Source organism: Candoia aspera, chromosome 12 (assembly GCF_035149785.1).
Source record: "Candoia aspera isolate rCanAsp1 chromosome 12, rCanAsp1.hap2, whole genome shotgun sequence".
Classification (NCBI taxonomy): domain Eukaryota; kingdom Metazoa; phylum Chordata; class Lepidosauria; order Squamata; family Boidae; genus Candoia; species Candoia aspera.
In genome coordinates, this window is record NC_086164.1 from 18,575,601 (window position 1) to 18,594,275 (window position 18,675).

The 18,675-nt window shown below is 42.2% G+C and overlaps 1 protein-coding gene across 2 annotated transcripts in view; it reads left to right on the top strand.

Moving 5' to 3' along the window:
• Positions 1–17,340, top strand: part of ARHGEF9 (Cdc42 guanine nucleotide exchange factor 9) — a 199,209-nt gene extending 181,869 nt beyond the window's left edge. The window contains exons 9-12 of one of the 2 annotated variants that reach the window (XM_063313471.1): positions 6,080–6,323; positions 7,538–7,606; positions 13,061–13,220; positions 15,944–17,340. In XM_063313471.1, coding sequence (XP_063169541.1) covers positions 6,080–6,323; positions 7,538–7,606; positions 13,061–13,220; positions 15,944–15,956 — 486 coding nt within the window. In that variant the 3' untranslated portion in view covers positions 15,957–17,340. Of the gene's footprint in view, positions 1–6,079; positions 6,324–7,537; positions 7,607–13,060; positions 13,331–15,943 lie in introns of those variants that run through there. The other variant, XM_063313470.1, reaches the window with a different exon arrangement.
• The last annotated feature ends 1,335 nt before the right edge of the window (positions 17,341–18,675 follow it).

The window sequence follows — 18,675 nt, forward strand, 5'->3', positions numbered from 1 at the left end:
ATGACCATCGGTCAAGGATGCTTGATTTGGATTTCTGCAAGGAGCAGGGGTTGGACTGCATGGCCTCAATGACCTCTGCCAACTCTAGGATTGTTTAACTTTTTCTTGCTAAGTTGTGATATATGCAGTTGGGTAAGACTAATTCTATTTTAAGGCTGTCATGACAAAGCACACTTTTTTTTAAGTCTGCAGGCAAGCTCTGATCAGGTAACATATTGCAAGAGCATGCAGCAAAGTTGATTAAGCTTCAGATTAAATTTTCATTGTCACGGAGAGAAATTAGAATGAAGTAGCACTAGATATGAGCAATCAGGGCTGAGGTCCCAGTCTCCACTGAAGATGGCTCAGAGTCACTTTTGTGAAGCAGCTTGGTTTTTAATGCAAAGCATAATGCAGGATGTGACTTCTGATTAATCATTCCAGCAGCCCCACAAATAGTTTCTCCAAATTATTTCCAGGAACTTTGACCATAGGGAAAGAAGAAAACAAAGGGGGGCAATGATGCCAGCCTTTAATGGTCCAGAAATATTCTTAGAGAATACCTTCTTTCTGAAAACATCCTTGTATGGGAGTGGTTTCCATTTTAATAGCAGCAAAATCTGGTACCAAAAAGTTTGGGCAGCAACTTCACAGAGTAGTTTAAACAGGAAGTGAAGAACATTCGAATGTCAGTTACAGATCAATAGATGTGGAAAGAGCTGTTCAATACAGGAATCCTACTTAAGGCATCTCTGACAGCCATCCCGTGGTTGAGCACCTCAGAGTTTCTCAACCTTGCCCACTTTAAGCCGTGTGGACTTCAACTCCCAGAATTTCTGGGAGTTGAAGTCCACACAACTTAAAGTGGGCAAGGTTGAGAAACTCTGCCTCAGAGAGTTCCATCAGCCAGCATTCAATTCTAGACATCCAACACAAATGCAAAACTGGCTGGTCAAAAAGAGCTTTCAGAAACAATCACAGCCTATTCCATAAGCTGGGCATGAAGCTGAAGCAGCAGCTACACCCAATCCTTCCTTGCCACTCCATTTTAAGCCATGTCCACAAATATGCTGATCCATGTCGTTGGTCCTGCCACTCCTGATAAAGATGCTAGCAGATATGCACATCTCAAGTGAAGGTTGGGTTGGAATTGAGGTATCCATCAGATTCCGCCGGTTTTTGAGAGGTGTGAGGCAGTTCTTGGCTTGTATCAGAATGTGTTTGCCTTTTAAAGCATTTGTTCTTCTAAAGGACAAATGCTCAGGGTTTTGAATTCTAAATTAATTCAGAAATGTCTTATTTAAATAATATTTTTAATATTTTTATTAAAATTTAACAACACAATAAAAGTATAAAAATGAAAAGAAAAAACAAATGGAAATAAGAAAAAAAGAAAAGTGATAAAAAGAAAGAAAACATGGGATTTTGACTTCCACGCTTCTTTCTATTGAGAAAATACAATGCAATACAATAGTATTTATTCAGTCAATGACCAGCAAAATTTAAAAGGAGAAAAACAAAGTAAAACTCTATTGAGCAATGGCCATCTTACTCTTTCCCCTCTCTCTTTAACCCTTTCTAATCCCCCGATCCATAAATCATTAATTCTGTCTTTTCTTCTTTCAAGAAAAAAACCATATAAGGTTTCCAGTCTTTCAGAAAAGTCTTTATCATTTTTTTCCCTGACCAAACTGGTCAACTTTGCCACTTCCACAAGCTCCATCAAGTTTATAATCCAATTTTCCACTGTGGGTATTATTTAGATAGTATTTAGATGTGCAATATAGGAACCGTTCGTAAAGCAATAAGATGAATGCAGAAATGGGCTGGGCTGTGCTTCTAAGTGTCAAGTACATCTTGTCTTCCTTAAGTTTCCATTTTCATAAATTCAGTATATACAGAGTGCAAATGCTTGTCTTCTCTTTTGAGTCCAATATCCTCCATTACACTTTGTATTCATAGATACATCTTCTACAGCCTGGGACCCTCTGAATTGGTGTTTTTCAAACTTGGCAACTTTAAGATGCTTTGGCTTCAAGTCCTAGAATTCTGGGACTTGAAGACACATTTTTTTAAAACAATTTTTATTGAAGAAATTTTTAACAAGATAAAAACAATACAAATATTAGAAAGGAACCAAATAAGGAAGAATAGTGGATAAGTAAAAAAAGAAAATAGAAAAAGAAAAAAAGGAGAAGAAAGAAAACAGAGAACACTATAAACAAGCGGCTTCCAATCTTTTTGACAGTGGTTATAAATGCATTTATATTTTACCCTCTTGAGGTCCACACATCTGAAAGTTGCCAGGTTTGAAAAACACTGCTCTAGATGTAGAGAGGCCATTAGCTACAATCCCTGCCCCACTTGACTTCTCCCAGTGCGTAATGGTATGTGGGAATAACCTCAAGGGACGAGGGGAAGAGATGTTGCCTAGGGAATGATCAGATAAAAGCCGGAGGAGCCTGCAGCTGCATAACAGGCAGAGAAAGAAACTCAGAAAGGAACTCCCTCACTTCTCAGGCTGTAAAAGGGACGGTGGGAGATTTGTCCTTTCAGACTTGCAAGATTCTGTTAACGTAGCCTTACAATAAAGTAGAAGGAGCTCGTCTGGTCGTGTTTCCTGTCTGATCTAGCTGGGAAGGCTGACACAAAGCCCTTTGCCCAGCTTCCCATTTCTTTCCCAGGGCTGGGGAACTAGTGGACTTCCCCAGGAGCTTCACCCAGCATGGCCAGTAGTGACTGATGTTGGGAATGACAATTCAGCAACAGCAGGCAGTCTGGAAGTTCCCCGCCCCAGTACCATTGGCACTTTTAAACCTCCACAGAGCCTGGCTTCAGTTCATTTTCTCCTCGCCTTGGCCATAATTTTTCTCTCTCTCTCTAAATCCTGACTCACCCCTTGAAGTCTCAATTAAGTCAGTTGACTACATGTTCAGCCCCCTGGGACTCACCTAGATCAGGGGACCATCTGCTGTATCCCTATGTCAGCTGCTCACACAACTTTACCATATAAGATTCTTCTTAAAAAGAAGTCCCTTGGTCTAGCACCAGCTGTTCCTAATGAATCTCTCTGTCTAAGTAAACTTATATAAAAGTAATTTTGGCTGAAGCCTCTGCTGTACAACTCGCTATTAAATTGTGTTGATGCTTTCTCTGTTTTTATTTCTAAGTTCAACTGCAAACATTTAATATTTCAACGTGACACTTCTCTTAATAGTGCCCTTTTTTTTTTCAAGACATAACAAAAAATATGACAAGAAACTTCAACTCCTTCCTGCTGAGGAATTCTGAGATCAGCACCAGGAAGCCAACGATTTATTTAGGACCTTATGACTCCTCTTGTAAAACACAACTTTGGTTCAGTTCTCATTAAATTGGCTATTTAAATTTCAAAGGGTAATGATGTGCTTCTCATTATAAAGTTGGGCCTTTTATAAAATCAGGGTTTGCGCTGTCGATGAACTGTTTTTCAAGACCGGTCCGTATACATGGTTTATGCCATGCAACCACTTTGTTGTGCCACCAAAGCAATTCAGAATTTTTTTTTCAACCCGTTCAACGATGTCTGATTCTCAGAGACTGCCTGGACAAGTCCCTGCCGTTTTCTTGCCAGGTTTTTTTCAGAAGTGGTTTGCCATTGCCTCCTTCCTGGGGCCAAGAGAGTGTGGCTGGCCCAGGGTCGCCTAGCTGGCTTTGTGCCTAAGGTGGGAGTAGAACTCAGGGTCTCCTGGTTTCAAGCCTGGTGCCTTCACCACCGCATTCAGAAATTAGTTTGTGGGAAACGTTGACAATTTCTTATGTTCGGAAGATAAAATTAAAACCTGGACACCTAACTTGTATTCTCAAGCACCTGCATTATACTCTTCGGTAGGAACATTCTGAATATTTACGGAGCTCCATATTTGTCCAGCTGGAATGAATAGCTAGCTAGGTTGATGACTCACGCAGTCTCAAACAAGAGTAGGTGCGATGTTATGCTCGGCTCATCTAGCTGCTCTTAAACAGAATATATATTTCAAAATACTGGCTCAGCTTACTCAGTGTGGTAGACTGTCCAGCACTTTGGAGATGTCCAAAGGATTGCCTCAGAGCAGGTGTGAATGTAAATACAGCAGCTGCTCACAGGACCTTAAGCAGCTGCATCTTATCCTGGGATTGGGGGCGTCACAGACGGGGCTGTGTTCATACCGCTGCATGTCCTGAAGCCTCTTGGAGATTAGGCCCAAAGGACTGCATTGCCCCCCCCCTTGCTGCCTTTCAAATATGTTGGGTTTTGCTTCTCATCACCCCTGTCATTTGATCAAAAGTTTAAAGCAGGATTACAGTTTAAAGCCTTCCCCCATGGTTGGCCTACAGCTCTTATCCTAATGGGAGCATGGGCATCAAAAATGCCACACATCTGGAGCTCACCTTTCTGGCACCTGAAGGCAGCCTTCCTCAATGTGGTGAGCTCCAGATGTGTGACAAACTATCCCACTCACCTCAGAGGAAATCCAGAAATAAACTACATGCCTATGATGTGGTAGATAAGCCAATGCCACATAAATAAATTTTTTTAAAAACCTTGGGGCGCTTGTCCTCCCTGTATCAGATCTCCTTGCTAATCCCTTCCCTTCTACTTCCCAAATGTGGCAACAAGGAGAAAGCATTGCTTGCAGTGGGGGACTAGCTTGCACGCCTCTTCCTTGCCGGGCTCAGGAACACGTGTTGGCAGTGCGATTCTCCCTCTCGGCTCGTTGAATCAGAGGCAGTTGCAATTTCTGTGCATCCTGGTGGAGCAGCCTTTTCTGATTCACCCTTGCCAACTGGGCTTGATGGGAATTGCAGTCTAGCACCTGTGGAGAGTGCCAGGCTGAGTAAGGCATAGGGTACCCGCTCACAAGTCTGTGCAACCCGGCGATGCAGGTAGGTAGAAGCGGTGAGCAGGAAGTGGGGATACCCAAGAACACCAAGTAGAGGAAGAATTCTTAGAGGAAAAATAAAATGAGACCAGAGGAAATTTGGGTTAGCTAAGGCTAAGGAAAGTTGAAGTAAGAGTTGGCTTGCTAATGAACTAGCTGTCCGTGACTGGTGGCCTCCATCATTCTCTTTGCCCACATCATCCAGCATACACAGAAAGCTGGAGACAGTGGGAGCTTCTTCTCTCATTTATTTGATATACGTCTATTTTTATCTACCTATGTAGTAGGTAGGGAAAAAAAATTGGAACCATCTTCTCCTGCTTGCAAAGGTATCCTGTTTTCATACCACTTGAAACTGCATTGGAAATGCTTTGTGGGCCTGTGTGGTGCCGGTTAACCTGCAGTGGCACCCCTACATTTTTGTGGCCCTGAAGCTTGGACTGTTACGGGGGCCCCTTCGCAACCAGCAATGAGGTCTGGGTAACCACTGTTCTCTTCTTCAGTGAGGTTCTTCCACTACAAGCCTAAGATAAATAATTTCAATAAAAGTTTTAATTTCTGTCATAAACGTTAATATTTTAAATGATTTATAATTATTTTATATTAAATACGTTTAGAATGAAGCATCCTTCATTTGAACGTTTTTTTGTTTACGGCTAGCCTACATGATACTTTAATAAACTTTTAATTTTATTTTAACTATTATTTTGTATTGAATTACCCTATATTAATATTTTTTTTAAAAAAAAACCCTTCTCATACAGTAGACCCAAAATTTTTAAGCAATGTGGACTAAAGTTGCTTCTGGGGTCCCTCTGGGATTAAGGGCCCAGAAGCTTAAGCTTCATTAGTTTCATAGTAGATCCACCCCTGGTAACCTGCTTGCTAATCATTTGGGGGAACTCATCCCTGGCAAATGGATTTCTGAACTTCTTGCTGAATTTCAGAGAGAAGCTACCAGCCAGTGTTAATCTGCAACAGATCTTAGGTACTACTAGACTTACATCTCTTTCCCCAGACTCAAGCAGAAAAGTTGAGAAGTTTCAACAACACTCAAGAAGAGTTGAAATCCTAGCATTCTTAATAAACAGCTTTTGTATTCCAATGATTGCGTTAAATTCTCCTGAGGAGATGAAATCAGAATTTTAAACATGACCCAATTTTGAATGGCCATTTTTGTAATGTTTATTTCCATGCAGGATCTGATAAGAAGAGACATCTTGTACTACAAAGGACGGATTGATATGGACCGCTATGAGGTTTTGGATATTGAAGATGGAAGGGATGATGACTTCAATGTGAGCATGAAGAATGCTTTCAAACTACATAATAAGGAGACTGAGGAAATGCACTTATTTTTTGCTAAGAAGCTGGAAGAGAAATTGCGGTGGCTCAGAGCTTTCCGGGAAGAGCGAAAGATGGTACAAGAAGATGAGAAGATAGGTAAGACATGAGGTTCTAAGCAGAGGGGTCTAAGGGTCAGAAACCCTTCTTCCCTTCTGGCCAGATATTGAACATTGGCCTCTTGCTGCACTATTTGTACATTGGCTCCCAAACCCATCTGGAATCTCCTGAAAGAAGAAGCAACAGGTTGCACTACCCCTTTCTCATTACTTGGAATGGGGAACTGCAACCATGTGTTTTTCCTTGCCATCTAGAAAAGCCAAGCCTACCTTAGTTCCTGAATCTGCCTCTTTTCCCATAGAAAACCAGGGACTCCCGTTGAAGGGAAGGCTTGTGCTGCCTTCAAAGGAGCGACATGACTGAACTATAGGACAGAGTGGAGCAAGGGGCTTGGAAGAAAGTAACAATCTTTTGCTTGATGCCTTTCAAGAAGTAGGGTGGTATCATCTCTTTTCAACCTTTCCCAACGCAGAGCCTCCAAGATAGGTTGGGGCTCCCCAAATTCCCAGCCATCGTGCCATGCTGGTGGGAAGTCTTAAAGATTTAGCCCCACCTGTCTAAAGGGCCCAAAGTTTGGAAGCAGCAGTCATGTGATTGGCAGGCATTTTACATCAGAACATGGAGCTGATTTTCTGTTAAAGGGGTGTGTCCACGTCAAACTGACAGGATTGGAAGAAAAACTCCTTTGGTTTGCATTTTACCCACTTTGCAATTCCCAAAGCAGTACGTGAACCATGTGATAGCCTCATATCTGCCAGTTCCCATGTCATTTGATGGAGGAGAATGGGCCCTATAAACTATGGAAAAGAGAGAGTTGGTGCAGTGATGGTAGGAGTGGAGGGTGGTGGTCCAGCATTCATGTATTAATGGCCAAATTCAATTTTGCAAGATAGGACACAAGTCAAAAGCATGCCTAGGAAGTATAGATATCAAAAAGCAGTGCACCAGAAGAAAGAAACCTGCACCAGAACTGTGCAGCAAGAAGTTTTTTACTAGAAAAGTTCCTTGCAAACAGTGGGGCTATCTACAGATATGTATATAGATCAGCGTATAGGGGCAGAGTGCATACAAAATGGTCTGTGTACAAAATGCATGGGGGAGAGAGAAAGAGAGAGAGAGAGGGTGATACCAGGCATGCTGGGTTAATCCATCTCTCCAAGCCTTTGCCTAAGGTCCAAGAAGTCCACTTCGAGAAGGGGGCTAGACTTCTGCAACTCCAGAGTGTTCACTCTTCCCCCCTCTTCCATCCCCAGGCTTTGAAATTTCTGAGAATCAGAAACGACAAGCAGCCATGACTGTAAGGAAAGTCAGTAAGCAGAAAGGTAACTACCTCCATGTGCTGTGTGCATTGAGTGGAAGGCACCTGGCCAAGATCTCCATTTTTGCCCTACTGTTCTTCCACCCCCCACCCCCAATGCTGTCTCCCTTTTCCTGTCCTTTCCTTTCACCTGTGTATGTTTTAGTGCCTACAAGTAGTCCTCAGGTTACGACGGCAGTTGGGCCTGGAATTTCCATTGCTGAGTGATGCAGTCATAAAGCATGATGGCACATGGCCACATTGCTTAGCGACAGCAGTCCCGTTGCTGTTGTAACCCAGAGATCGCATGGGTCATTAAGGGAGGACCTGACATGACTGGAGTCCTAGACAAGCAGGCCAGTGGGCAAGAACTGCGGGCAGGTGGGTGAGGGACCTGGGCACTACTGAGCATGGGTGGGCTGGTGGCCACAGGCGGGCGCTACTGAGTCACAGCTTAGCCCAATTTGGTGCCTTCCAAATGTATGGTTGAGACCTCAGTTCCCATGTTGTTTGGGAGGTATTCTAGGACTTGTAGGGCCACTGCATCTGGAGAAGGCCAAGTTGGAGAAGGCTGCCCTAGATCCATATTTCTTATCTTAGATAACTGTTACAGTGTGCATAAATTGCCCAGAGTCCCCCGACGGGGGGAGATGGGCGGGGACAAATTAGATAAATGACTAAATAAATAAAATCTATAGGAAAGCACCTATAGTCAGTGGCGTGGTGGTGAAGATGTTGGACTAGGAGCGAGGAGACCCAGGTTCTAGTCTAGAACCTGGCTTTTGTAATTTAGAAAGTGTTGAAACTAGGCTTCTTTGAATATAAATTAATTGATTTCCATCACCACCAGCTTCGCGTTCCTTCCTTGTGTAGCCTTAGCTGTTTTGGCAGGGTGGGGAATTGCCTTTCCGAGAAGCCATTCTTGTTTTCTCAGCTTGGGTGGATCCAACGGCATGAAGTCCAATGGTGGATTTTTTAAAGTGAAGACATTCGTATGCAAATCATTCAATACAAATCAAGTGTATTATGACGATCAAAGATCAGGGTATCAAAGAAAATGAAGCCAGAAAGACAAAATTAATAAATTAATAACATCAGTCCAGACTAGCAAATTCATCATATGTTTGCACTCGTTGTTGCTGTGTTTTCACTGCAGCCACAAAGATTTGATAACTCTGCTGCCGGTGGTAGTATGCTTGGAGTCTGAAAGGAGAGGATTACTATTCTACCCATCTCCCTTAGCATTCACAGCATGGGTAGTGTGCAACCTTTGTGCGGACCCCATAAAAATTGCAGTGAAGCAATGCATGTTTCCAGTTCTTCAGAGTCACATGGGCAGACAAATTCTATGACAGAGTTTTTGGTGAACCTGTTCTGTGCCTGGCTCTAAAACATCCTTTCTCAGCCTGGGAAAGGTTAATATTTGTATTTATTTATTATTTTAGTATTGTAGGTGTTGACTTGGTGATTTTATGATGTTGAGGTTTTAAGGTGAATTTTATTGTAAACCGCCCAGAGTCCCCCTTTTAGGGGGAGATGGGCAGTGATAGAAATGTGAATAATAAAATAAATAAATGATGTACAGTATGTAGATAGCTTGCAGATTGCCAAGTGCTTTTTGGTATCAGGGTTCTGTTGTTTCAGGAAAAGATTCAATGTTATTCAACCTTTGAAGGACTTTCTTTTTTGCCTGGTCAAAACTGGGAGATACTAAGTAAGTTTATGGCAAGCCCAGTCTTTGATTAAGTGCTAATATCTATGGTGAGGGGTGATTGTTCTTCAAAATTAGCAGAACCAGGCCACGTCGACACTTTCTAAATTACAAAGGACGTTATAGCATTTTGCAGTTCCTTAGAGTCTTCCTGCTACCTATGGTAGAAAAACAGCCACTACATAAACCATATTCATAGCACCAGGAGAGAGGATTCCATCCTTCTTCCATTCCCCACACCTCTCTTTTAGAACTTGATTTCTCTGCCTCCCCTGGATGCTCTTCATGCCCTGTTCTGGAGCCTACCTGGAGAGTGAACCCACGGTTCTCAACAGATATGTCTCCCCTGGGTCCTTTTGTTCTGCCTCTGGTGAGGACGCTGTGATAGCACTGTCCCATCCAAGGAAGACTTCCATGGGTGGATCTATATCTGTCCTTACCGTGAGGGAGGGAGATCCAGAATTTCCACTGACCCCTGATCTTAACTCATAGGATTACAGCCCAACATTGGGGCATCCACACTGACAACCTGGAGGCAGCTTCCTGAATTCTGCTTCTAGTCCAATAAAGCTTGTGATGTGATAAATGACTTCATCTTTAAATCAAGAATGGGCAAGTTCTAGCTCCAAGCCACATGCAGGTTGTCCTCTCCCCATGCCTTCCTTGCAGCTGCCTTGGAAGCCTAGCATCAGTATTCAGTAGCGAATTGCTAAATTACAGGATTGCGATTTTTATTTTTATCTTTACATTCCTTCTTAAAATAAGAAACAAAAATATGAAAACTGAGCCTCTGCTAGCCTTTACACACATATTTCACTACTCCTACTGTAACCTCAAGACTTGCAGTGAAGAGGACCAAAACATCAGCCACACTCCCTTTATATGGTTGCCACATTGCTGATGTGCTTCCTGAAGTCCTTGAGGGCCATTTAAGGATCTACAGGTTCTTCTTAATTGTGCCTATGAGTTGTTGTGAAGACCCTTTAAATAACTATTTAAACCTTAAACCTATTGCTTAATGGAACAAGCACATTCCTTCCTTAATGTAGGAAACTCATGCCCAAAGCTTAGAAGGATGGTGGGTCTTGCTCTAGTACATTGACTGATAATGAAATTACGGATAAACCAAGAACAGCCCTGCCATCTTGCATGATTCAGTCCAGAATTCTGCTAATTTGTACCTTGTCTGCAAAAACCTGTAAGTTAAAAATGCAGCAGCATTTGAAGATAAGCTCTCCTCCAGCAAGACCTTTGTTCCTGTGGGATTTTCTTTCCCCCAGTAATTGTCTATTACATCCCTTAAAAGAATTCTTCACAGAGAATTATTTTGCCTCCTGTCTGGAGAATGAAACCTTTTTGTTTGGTTGGTTGGTTTTTGATGTCAGGGTACTTGAGGCAAGAAAGAACAAAGAAAGCAAGATTAAGGGGTGAAGCCGAAGTGCAAGATGTGATCTAACCAAGAGGAACCTGAAAGCCCTATTTTCCACTTATTTCGGGAGAGGTGGTACCACCTATCTCTAAAGCACTCAAGTTGATGAGCAACTGACAATTAGGCAGAATGGTTAGCTGACCCTTTGCTTCAAACTTCAGGGAGGCATGAATAGAATGAAACTAAGGAAGGGGGCACAAATGCCAGGAATAGATTAGATGAAAGGCTAACTTAGCCCAGCAGGACAACCAGCAAGGGGCACCTTGGAGGCCCTCAAGTAAGTCATGAACTTCCCCACTGTAGTTCCCCTGTGATTTATTAACCAGATCAACTAGGGTTCAGTACATAGATAATAAATGGAATTTGCTACCACGGGATGTAGTGGCCAACATCTTGGGTGGCTTTCATGGGACTAGAAAAAAAAGTAACCTTACTCCCTGGGAATAAGAATATTAGTGCCAACTTGTCAAAATGGCTATGTCTGATCTCCATAATGGAGGCATAAAGTCTGTCAATGCAGTTGCAGGGAAATGGACTGACATTTTGCTTCCCAAGTGTGCCTGGCAGACCACTCTGGGGACCTAATGAAGAACTCACGTTTTTTTCACTCTGACTCAACAGGATTTTTTTTACATACTTAATTTATTTATTTAATGCATAAACAATTAACAAAACAATTTTTAAACTTTAAAAAAGGAAACAGACAACCCCCAACAAACTAAAAATGCAAACTAAGCGAGAAAAGAAGTAACAAGAGAAAAAAAATCATATATTTTGTATTTATCAATAGTCAGTGGTTGACTAATGAATACACTACTGTAATATGAACAATACAAAATATTATTGTAAAATATCAGAAACTCTCTGCCATAGTAACACATATTGTTGCATTCTTTGATTAGTAGAAAATACTGCCTTTTCCGAAACAGATATATCACAACCATTCCTTAACACCTGGAAATAATCACTTTCCCAATTTCTCAGTATGATTCTTCTAGCCACTCCCATGTTCAATACAACCATAATTCCTGATAAACGATCAAATTCCAAAGCTTTGGTATACATGTTGAATTATAATCTTTAACATAATCTTTAACATTTAAAGATTTTTCCCATAAATCTGCTTGTACACATTAACACACTCTCCCCAAAAGATACCAAATGATCACATGGCTACCTTGTATGGGTCAGTGAACCCCCAATTTTTTTACACCTCCAGCAAGAAAACCTGAAGTCCATCTTCTCAAATACATTCTTTGGGGAGTCTCAACAGGAAACAGGAGCTTCAATTTCTTAGATTTCCAAGAATTTAGATTTCAAATATCTCCCCTTTGCTGGAAAAGAACACATTCAGGAAATGTTTGATGGGGAGCATAGTCCTCTTTTGGAGCTATAGTGTGAATGCATAAGGTTTATCTGTATGTCTGTTTTCATGACTGATTGGCTAGGGTGCTTTCTTTCATATTTATTAGTAATTAACTTCCTTTATTATCTTCCATGCTGTCTGGTTCTTCATTTAGGCTTAGCAGGACCACTGCTCAGTGAGCACAGGGTTTGCATGAAACAATGTTAGTTCAATCTCAGCATCTCAGAAGATTCCTACAGGGTTCCTTAGAAGATCACTGCTATTGGACCAATGATCTGTTTTGGTATAAGGCAGCTTATGAAGGATATAATTCAACAGGAGTCACTAAGAACCATACTGGCTTTTGCTTCTATGGATTTTGTTTCTTGAACGTAGAAGAGAAGAATATGCCGTCTTCTGAGGTCCAAAGTAAAAGTACCATTGTTGGATTTCAGTAGTGTGCTGGGGATGCCATTCCCTGAAAGGCATTGGAACCAGAAACCAAGAAGTAGGTATGGCCAGGACAAAAACAAGTTTTGATTTAATTTCAATTTAGTTGGCATTGGCATATCTTTTCATTGATATTTGGTTGCTTGAATAATTCCCCACCTTTGTTACATTAAAAGTGGGAAGTCAGTGGCAGCTTTTTGAGGAGCTGTGGGTCATCATCAAGATTTATATGGGACAGGAGAGTACAATATTTGGGTCCAAAAGTGGGCAAAGATGCTTTGAGTCTGGCAGGGACATCTTTGCAGTCTGGGTTGGCAGCTCCTTGAAGATACCACACTCAAATTCAGGAAAAGGACATGGTTCTCTGCCAACAGGAATAGAAAGGGTGCCCATGCCAGGTCTTACTGCATCGCTCTATGACCAAATTTGGGGAACTGGGAAAGATGAATTGGTGTCTCCATTTAATCCTTGCATTGTGATGGACCTCTTTTTCTTTTCCTTCCCCATCCTTCCTCCCTCTCCTGTTTTTCCATCTTCCATTCAGGCGTCGGCTACTCCCGATCCGTTCCTCCAGCATACCCACCACCCCAGGATCCACTAAATCAGGGACAATACTTGGTAACCGATGGCATAGCCCAACCGCAGGTCTATGAGTTCACCGAACCCAAACGCAGCCAGTCACCATTCTGGCAAAACTTCAGCAGGTTAACGCCATTCAAAAAATAATATATAGAGGGAGAGGGAGAATTTTAAAATAAATTAAAAAAAATTAAAAAATAAATAAAAATATATTTATAGATGGACCTTTTTTGGAGAAGCACTGTTGAAACTTAACAATATATATATATATATATATATATATATATATATATATATATATATATATTGTTCATATATATATGAATGAAATTTTGAAGGACCAAAAACATTTTTTGTTATACTTGTTTTAGGGAAACAGTATCTGCTGCATTATTCTAGGAAGCACCAAGTACTTCAAATCATGTAACTTTCTTTATTTTGGCATCATTGGAAATGTTGTTAAATTTTGTTTTTGAAGTTTTCTGCTACGGAAATGGTCTCCCAGAATGATTCCTATTTGCCACATGCTCTGCCTTTGACACGTTCCATCCAGGGCCGGCGAGGTGTACATTTCTTTGGGGATTTTATTTATAGATACCTTCTTCTGAAAGCGGCTGGGTGCAGGGAGGGGTGCTCAGCGCCTTCCTCCCCTACATACTGTTCCTCCAGAGTGCCATGGATGGAGCCTGTCAGAGACCCAGGGAGAGAAGGATGGAATTAATTCACATTTGCTCCTCTGGAAAGTGATTGGCTGGAGCAACTACCTCGCCAGCAATGAATATTCAGAGTTTGCTCAGCTTGGTTGTTTGGAATGAGCTGTGATTTGTGCCCCCCCCCTTTGGTTCTGATCTGAAGCTCCCTCTGTACCGTTCAACTAATATTTATGTTGCTTTGAATGCAGTTGGTAGAGGAACGCCAGCCCTGTGGCTCTTCTGCTCTGCGGTTTCCCTGGAAAATAGGGATTGCAACTCAGAAGTGCCCCGGCAACTATCTCCGAGTGCGGGCGGGAAGAGAGATTATATGACTTTTTATTATGCAAGGAAGTATGACTTTGGCTGGTGGTGGTGCAGCCTTTTTAATTGCATTTGCCTCCCTTTACTCTGGGACACCCCCATCCCCCAGGAATCCCAATTAAGTTATTCCCATTTCATTCCTGGGGGAATTGATCCATTTCCCGCACCGTTTCAAAGAATTTGAGGAACGTCCACGTATCCCAGCTTAAGTGCCAAACTGATTGTCAGAACCCTGCTGGCCTGGCCCACTCCATTGCTCCTAAGATTGAGGCCAGAGACCTTAACATCCCACCACACCATTAGCCTATAATGATGAGCTCAGAGTTTGGGGGTCGTTGGCTCCATCATCAAAAACATGTCCTTATTGTAAAGGTGTAATGTGATGGAAGAAGGTTAATGCTGCATATCTGAACTAAGCTGCCATTTCATGAGCATCCATTGGACAAAGAAATGTCAGGAACTTGGTGGCCATCACAGCTGTGGAATTATTATTGGCCAGGTTCTAGCCGTTGGCTCAGCAAACAGGCAACACTGCCAAGGCGCCACCTGTCTAAAGGGTTTTGCCTCTTAACTCTCCTGCTGTGCCCCAAATGGATAAAATGACCCAAATATTTGTCTCCACCCATGCTAGGACTCTTGGATCATAAAATATATATTGGGGGAGGAGTTGCATGCAGCTCCCAGTCCCATTTTTGTGCCCCCAATGTACTCTCTTTTTTTTTAGAAGATATATATGCAATAGCATTGTATTCCCCAGTTTTATATTGCACTATCTCTACTAAACCCACTTAATTAGACAGGGGGCACCCCCTTCCTCTTTTTGAGCCCCACCAGTAGAATTTGTGGTGAGATTTCTCATGGTTTTCCAGAGAAATAAGGTGCTCAGCACACATAAAATAGCAATTTATGAGTTCTCACTGCATCATTCCCTTGTTGCCTTTTTGCATCCTGGCCACTGAAAATGTGGTTTGTTTGTTTTAAAGTATGCTCCCCAGCATGAAAAGTGGCCTACATATGCAACGAAATGGGTTGTCCAAATTCTGAAATGGGCTTTTGTGGCATTTGCCTTTTATGTCCCTTTTGTAAGCTAACATAGATGATGAGATGTCAGTCATATTATTTTGGATTTCTTCCCTTGGTTGCTGACAGCAAAGAAATCATTCCATCACTCATTTTAGCTTCCAAGATGTTACCAGGGGAAACTGGATGGTGAGAAAGATGCTGAAAGGTAGCATTAAGCTTAGCTTAGCTTGAGTTTACTGATTTGCACTTCGTTAAAGAAAAATCCTTTGAAAAATGAAAGCGAACCCATCCCGTTCCTTTTTATTCTGGGGTGATCACTGTTCCTTTTGTGGATTTATGGGCACAGCAGGAAAACCTGGCTGCCCCTTTGAACAGGAGGGATTCCCTGGCTCTTGCTGATTTTGCATTTAAGCCAACCACAGCAAAATTTAGACGGCTTTCTCAGCAAGATAAATGATAAAGGGTCAAAGGAGTGAAAATGTTTTGGATCACCTTTTTATAATACACCCAAGACACGCCCACCCTGAGTTTTCTACAACTTCAGTTTTATGAATTACATTTGCCTTATGCATTGACCTGTTTAGTTGGGCAGATGCTTTAAGAATGGAGCAGCCTCCGTTGTTATAAACGGAGAAAGAGAGAGAAAGAAAACAAAGAAGCAGAAGAGGGAAAGTGCCAGGGAACAGGGAACAAGTTAGCAAGGCAGGGAGCATTTTTGTTTCCTTACTCCTTTGCCTATTTATTTATCGGAGGGGAGGAGAAGGTATCAAGAGTGTTAGTTCAGCCTGTTCATTTGCTGTTTTATGCCTCAGAGAGCGAAAGTGAAACATCCATTATTTTTATGAGAAGATGCTTCCTAAAAATTCAACTCTAGGGGAAAAACAAGGACACCACCATCGTCACCTCCTTAGTTACGTCATAAATCAAGATTAACGTGGTCTGACAAGAACCTCTTGTTGGACTGGCAGCTTCTTTCTAAACATGGGGAGGGGGGAGTAAAGGAAAATGAAGGGGGAAGGGCTCTACTGACTCGTTGGCAAGGTAAGACAGAGGCTGGCACTTGTTCCCGAGCAAGAGAGTGTGCTCACTCCCCTCCCTGACTTGTCCAGGAACACACCTCCTTCCTACACAAGGTGCTATGAGGACTGAAGCAAAACTTCATCCAAACAGCTGCCCCGCGACCCAGGATTCTGGACCAGGAGACCTGTTGGGACCCTGAAGCGTCTTGTTTCCTTGAAGGCCTTCATCTGATTGGATTTGGGGAGGGGGCACCAAAGGGGAGAGAGAACTGGGCATGTTGGTTGAACATTGACTTCAGATTTCTGTGCCAAACCAAGAGGAAGCTGGTCTGGAGTCACACGGTGCCAGGAGGCATCCACTGAAGAAGGACATTGGCCGTACATGGGATTCCTCTAGCAGAAAGGAAGAATCTTGACACTTTATATGCAGAGGCAGGGATTTTACCCTCTGTCTGTAGACGGATGAAACGTTTCCCCTTGACTGCAGATACAAAGGATTTTCTTTTCAAGATTTCTGCTTCCCCATCCTCTTTGAAAATTTAAGGAAAACAAAAACAGAGCAAGAATCAATCTAGGTGCATCTAACAGTTGTAAATAGACAATAAATAGAGGAAAAACAAAGAGAAAAGCATATATTTGAAATTTGTTTCAGTTTTTGGATGGACAGTAGCTGTCCTTTTCAGTGTTATTGATAGTACACTTGTGATCCTTTTGGGTTCTCATTTCGTTCTCTTTATGCTTACCTTTTCATTGCAGCTACATTTCAGGGAACATGTATATTTAGTAGCTATTGTAAGTTCTGCATGGCACCACCGGGCTTTTTTTTTCCTGGAGAAGATAAGAATGAGCTTGTTGGAGCATAATTGCACTTGGAATGGAGGAACCTATGCCAGGGAATGCAAGCAGGGGAGGGAAGAAAAATCTTAATTTGGGGCTGAATACTAAGTTTTTTACAAGGGGAGGCTGTACCGGTCTGAGCAAGTAAGCAAAGGATTTGGGTGACCCAGCTAATCCTCAGTTGCCAGTTCTATTCTTTTGTTTTTATTGGATTGTTTGACCCTGTCAAACAAATGTCGGAGTTGTGTGTATTAAAAAAAAATCAAAACAGTGTTTTAAAAAAAAGTGTTGTAAAGACACTGAGCCTTATGAAAAAATATTTATGGAGTTAAATAAAAAGAAATGAAAAGACATCTCAAGCATTTCTTCCTAAATAAATACAGTGGTCCAGATATGTATGTCTTTATGAATCAGAGGTATGCTAAAGTGTTGTGTGAACTCCCTGTGTTGAGTCATTTCACAGGGTGAGGATGAAACGACGTTTGTGCATTTATTCAGTGATGCCGACACAACATCCATCCATCACTCCTTGGCTGGACCCCCATTTGGACGATACATTAATGGCTGGAAGATGAATTTTTAGGATGCTAACCCTTGAGTGGGACATCTAATCAGGAGCCTGATTTGTTGCAACATTTCCTGAAGGTGTTTTTTTTTAATTAATCGCCCCCTCTGGGGCCCATAAAGGAGTGGGTCAGTTTTGCATGGCTCTGGTGCTGTGTCCTGCTGCCTATGTTCTCTTCTCTCTCTTCACCTTTGATACATTGAGCATCATTTTTCTTTATCACTCTTTTGATCAAAAATGGCCCACATCATTTGGGGGTTATTTTTGGACGCGGTGGCGCTGCGGGTTAAACCGCTGAGCTGTCGATCGGAAGGTCGGCGGTTCGAAACCGCGCGGCGGGGTGAGCTCCCGTTGCTCGTCCCAGCTTCTGCACACCAAGCAGTTCGAAAACATGCAAATGTGAGTAGATTAATTGGTACCGCTTCGGCGGGAAGGTAACGGCGTTCCGTGAGTCATGCTGGCCACATGACCCGGAAGTGTCCTATGGACAACGCTGGCTCCAAGGCTTTGAAACGGAGATGAGCACCGCCCCCTAGAGTCGGACACGACTGGACTTTACGTCAAGGGAAACCTTTACCTTTACCTATGATGATACATGTGACGTGACATCGATGTAAAGGAAATGGGGGGTATCCCAGCAGATGGGGAGATTAGATGACAAGCGATAGCCTTGATGTCAAGGAAGGAGAACCACAGAGTCATCACAAATGTTGATTGAAGTCCGTTCCTGTATCATTTGTTCGGTTATGGCAGGGATACAAAACTGGAGGATGGCATGAAGATCAGAATGCATTGATTTAACTGCAGCATTTATCAGCCTGAAAATTGCCAGAATTGCTCACAGAAAAATAAGACAATCCCTGTCTTCAAGTTTACACTCTTAAAAAAAAATTCAATAGTATCTTGTTTTTTTTAAAAAAAAAAATTGCCCAGCACACTTTTCAGATACATTTTTGCAGAGGATGGATATGCATATGCACATCAGCCATCGTAACAGACTTCCAAAGGTGGGTTGCCTAGATTGTCATACCAGTCCAGTTGTTTGAAGTTTATGGCCCAGATGAGTTTCCTCCATTACTCTCTGCATGTACAGTGCAGGCCAGTGTTTCTCAACCTTGGCAAC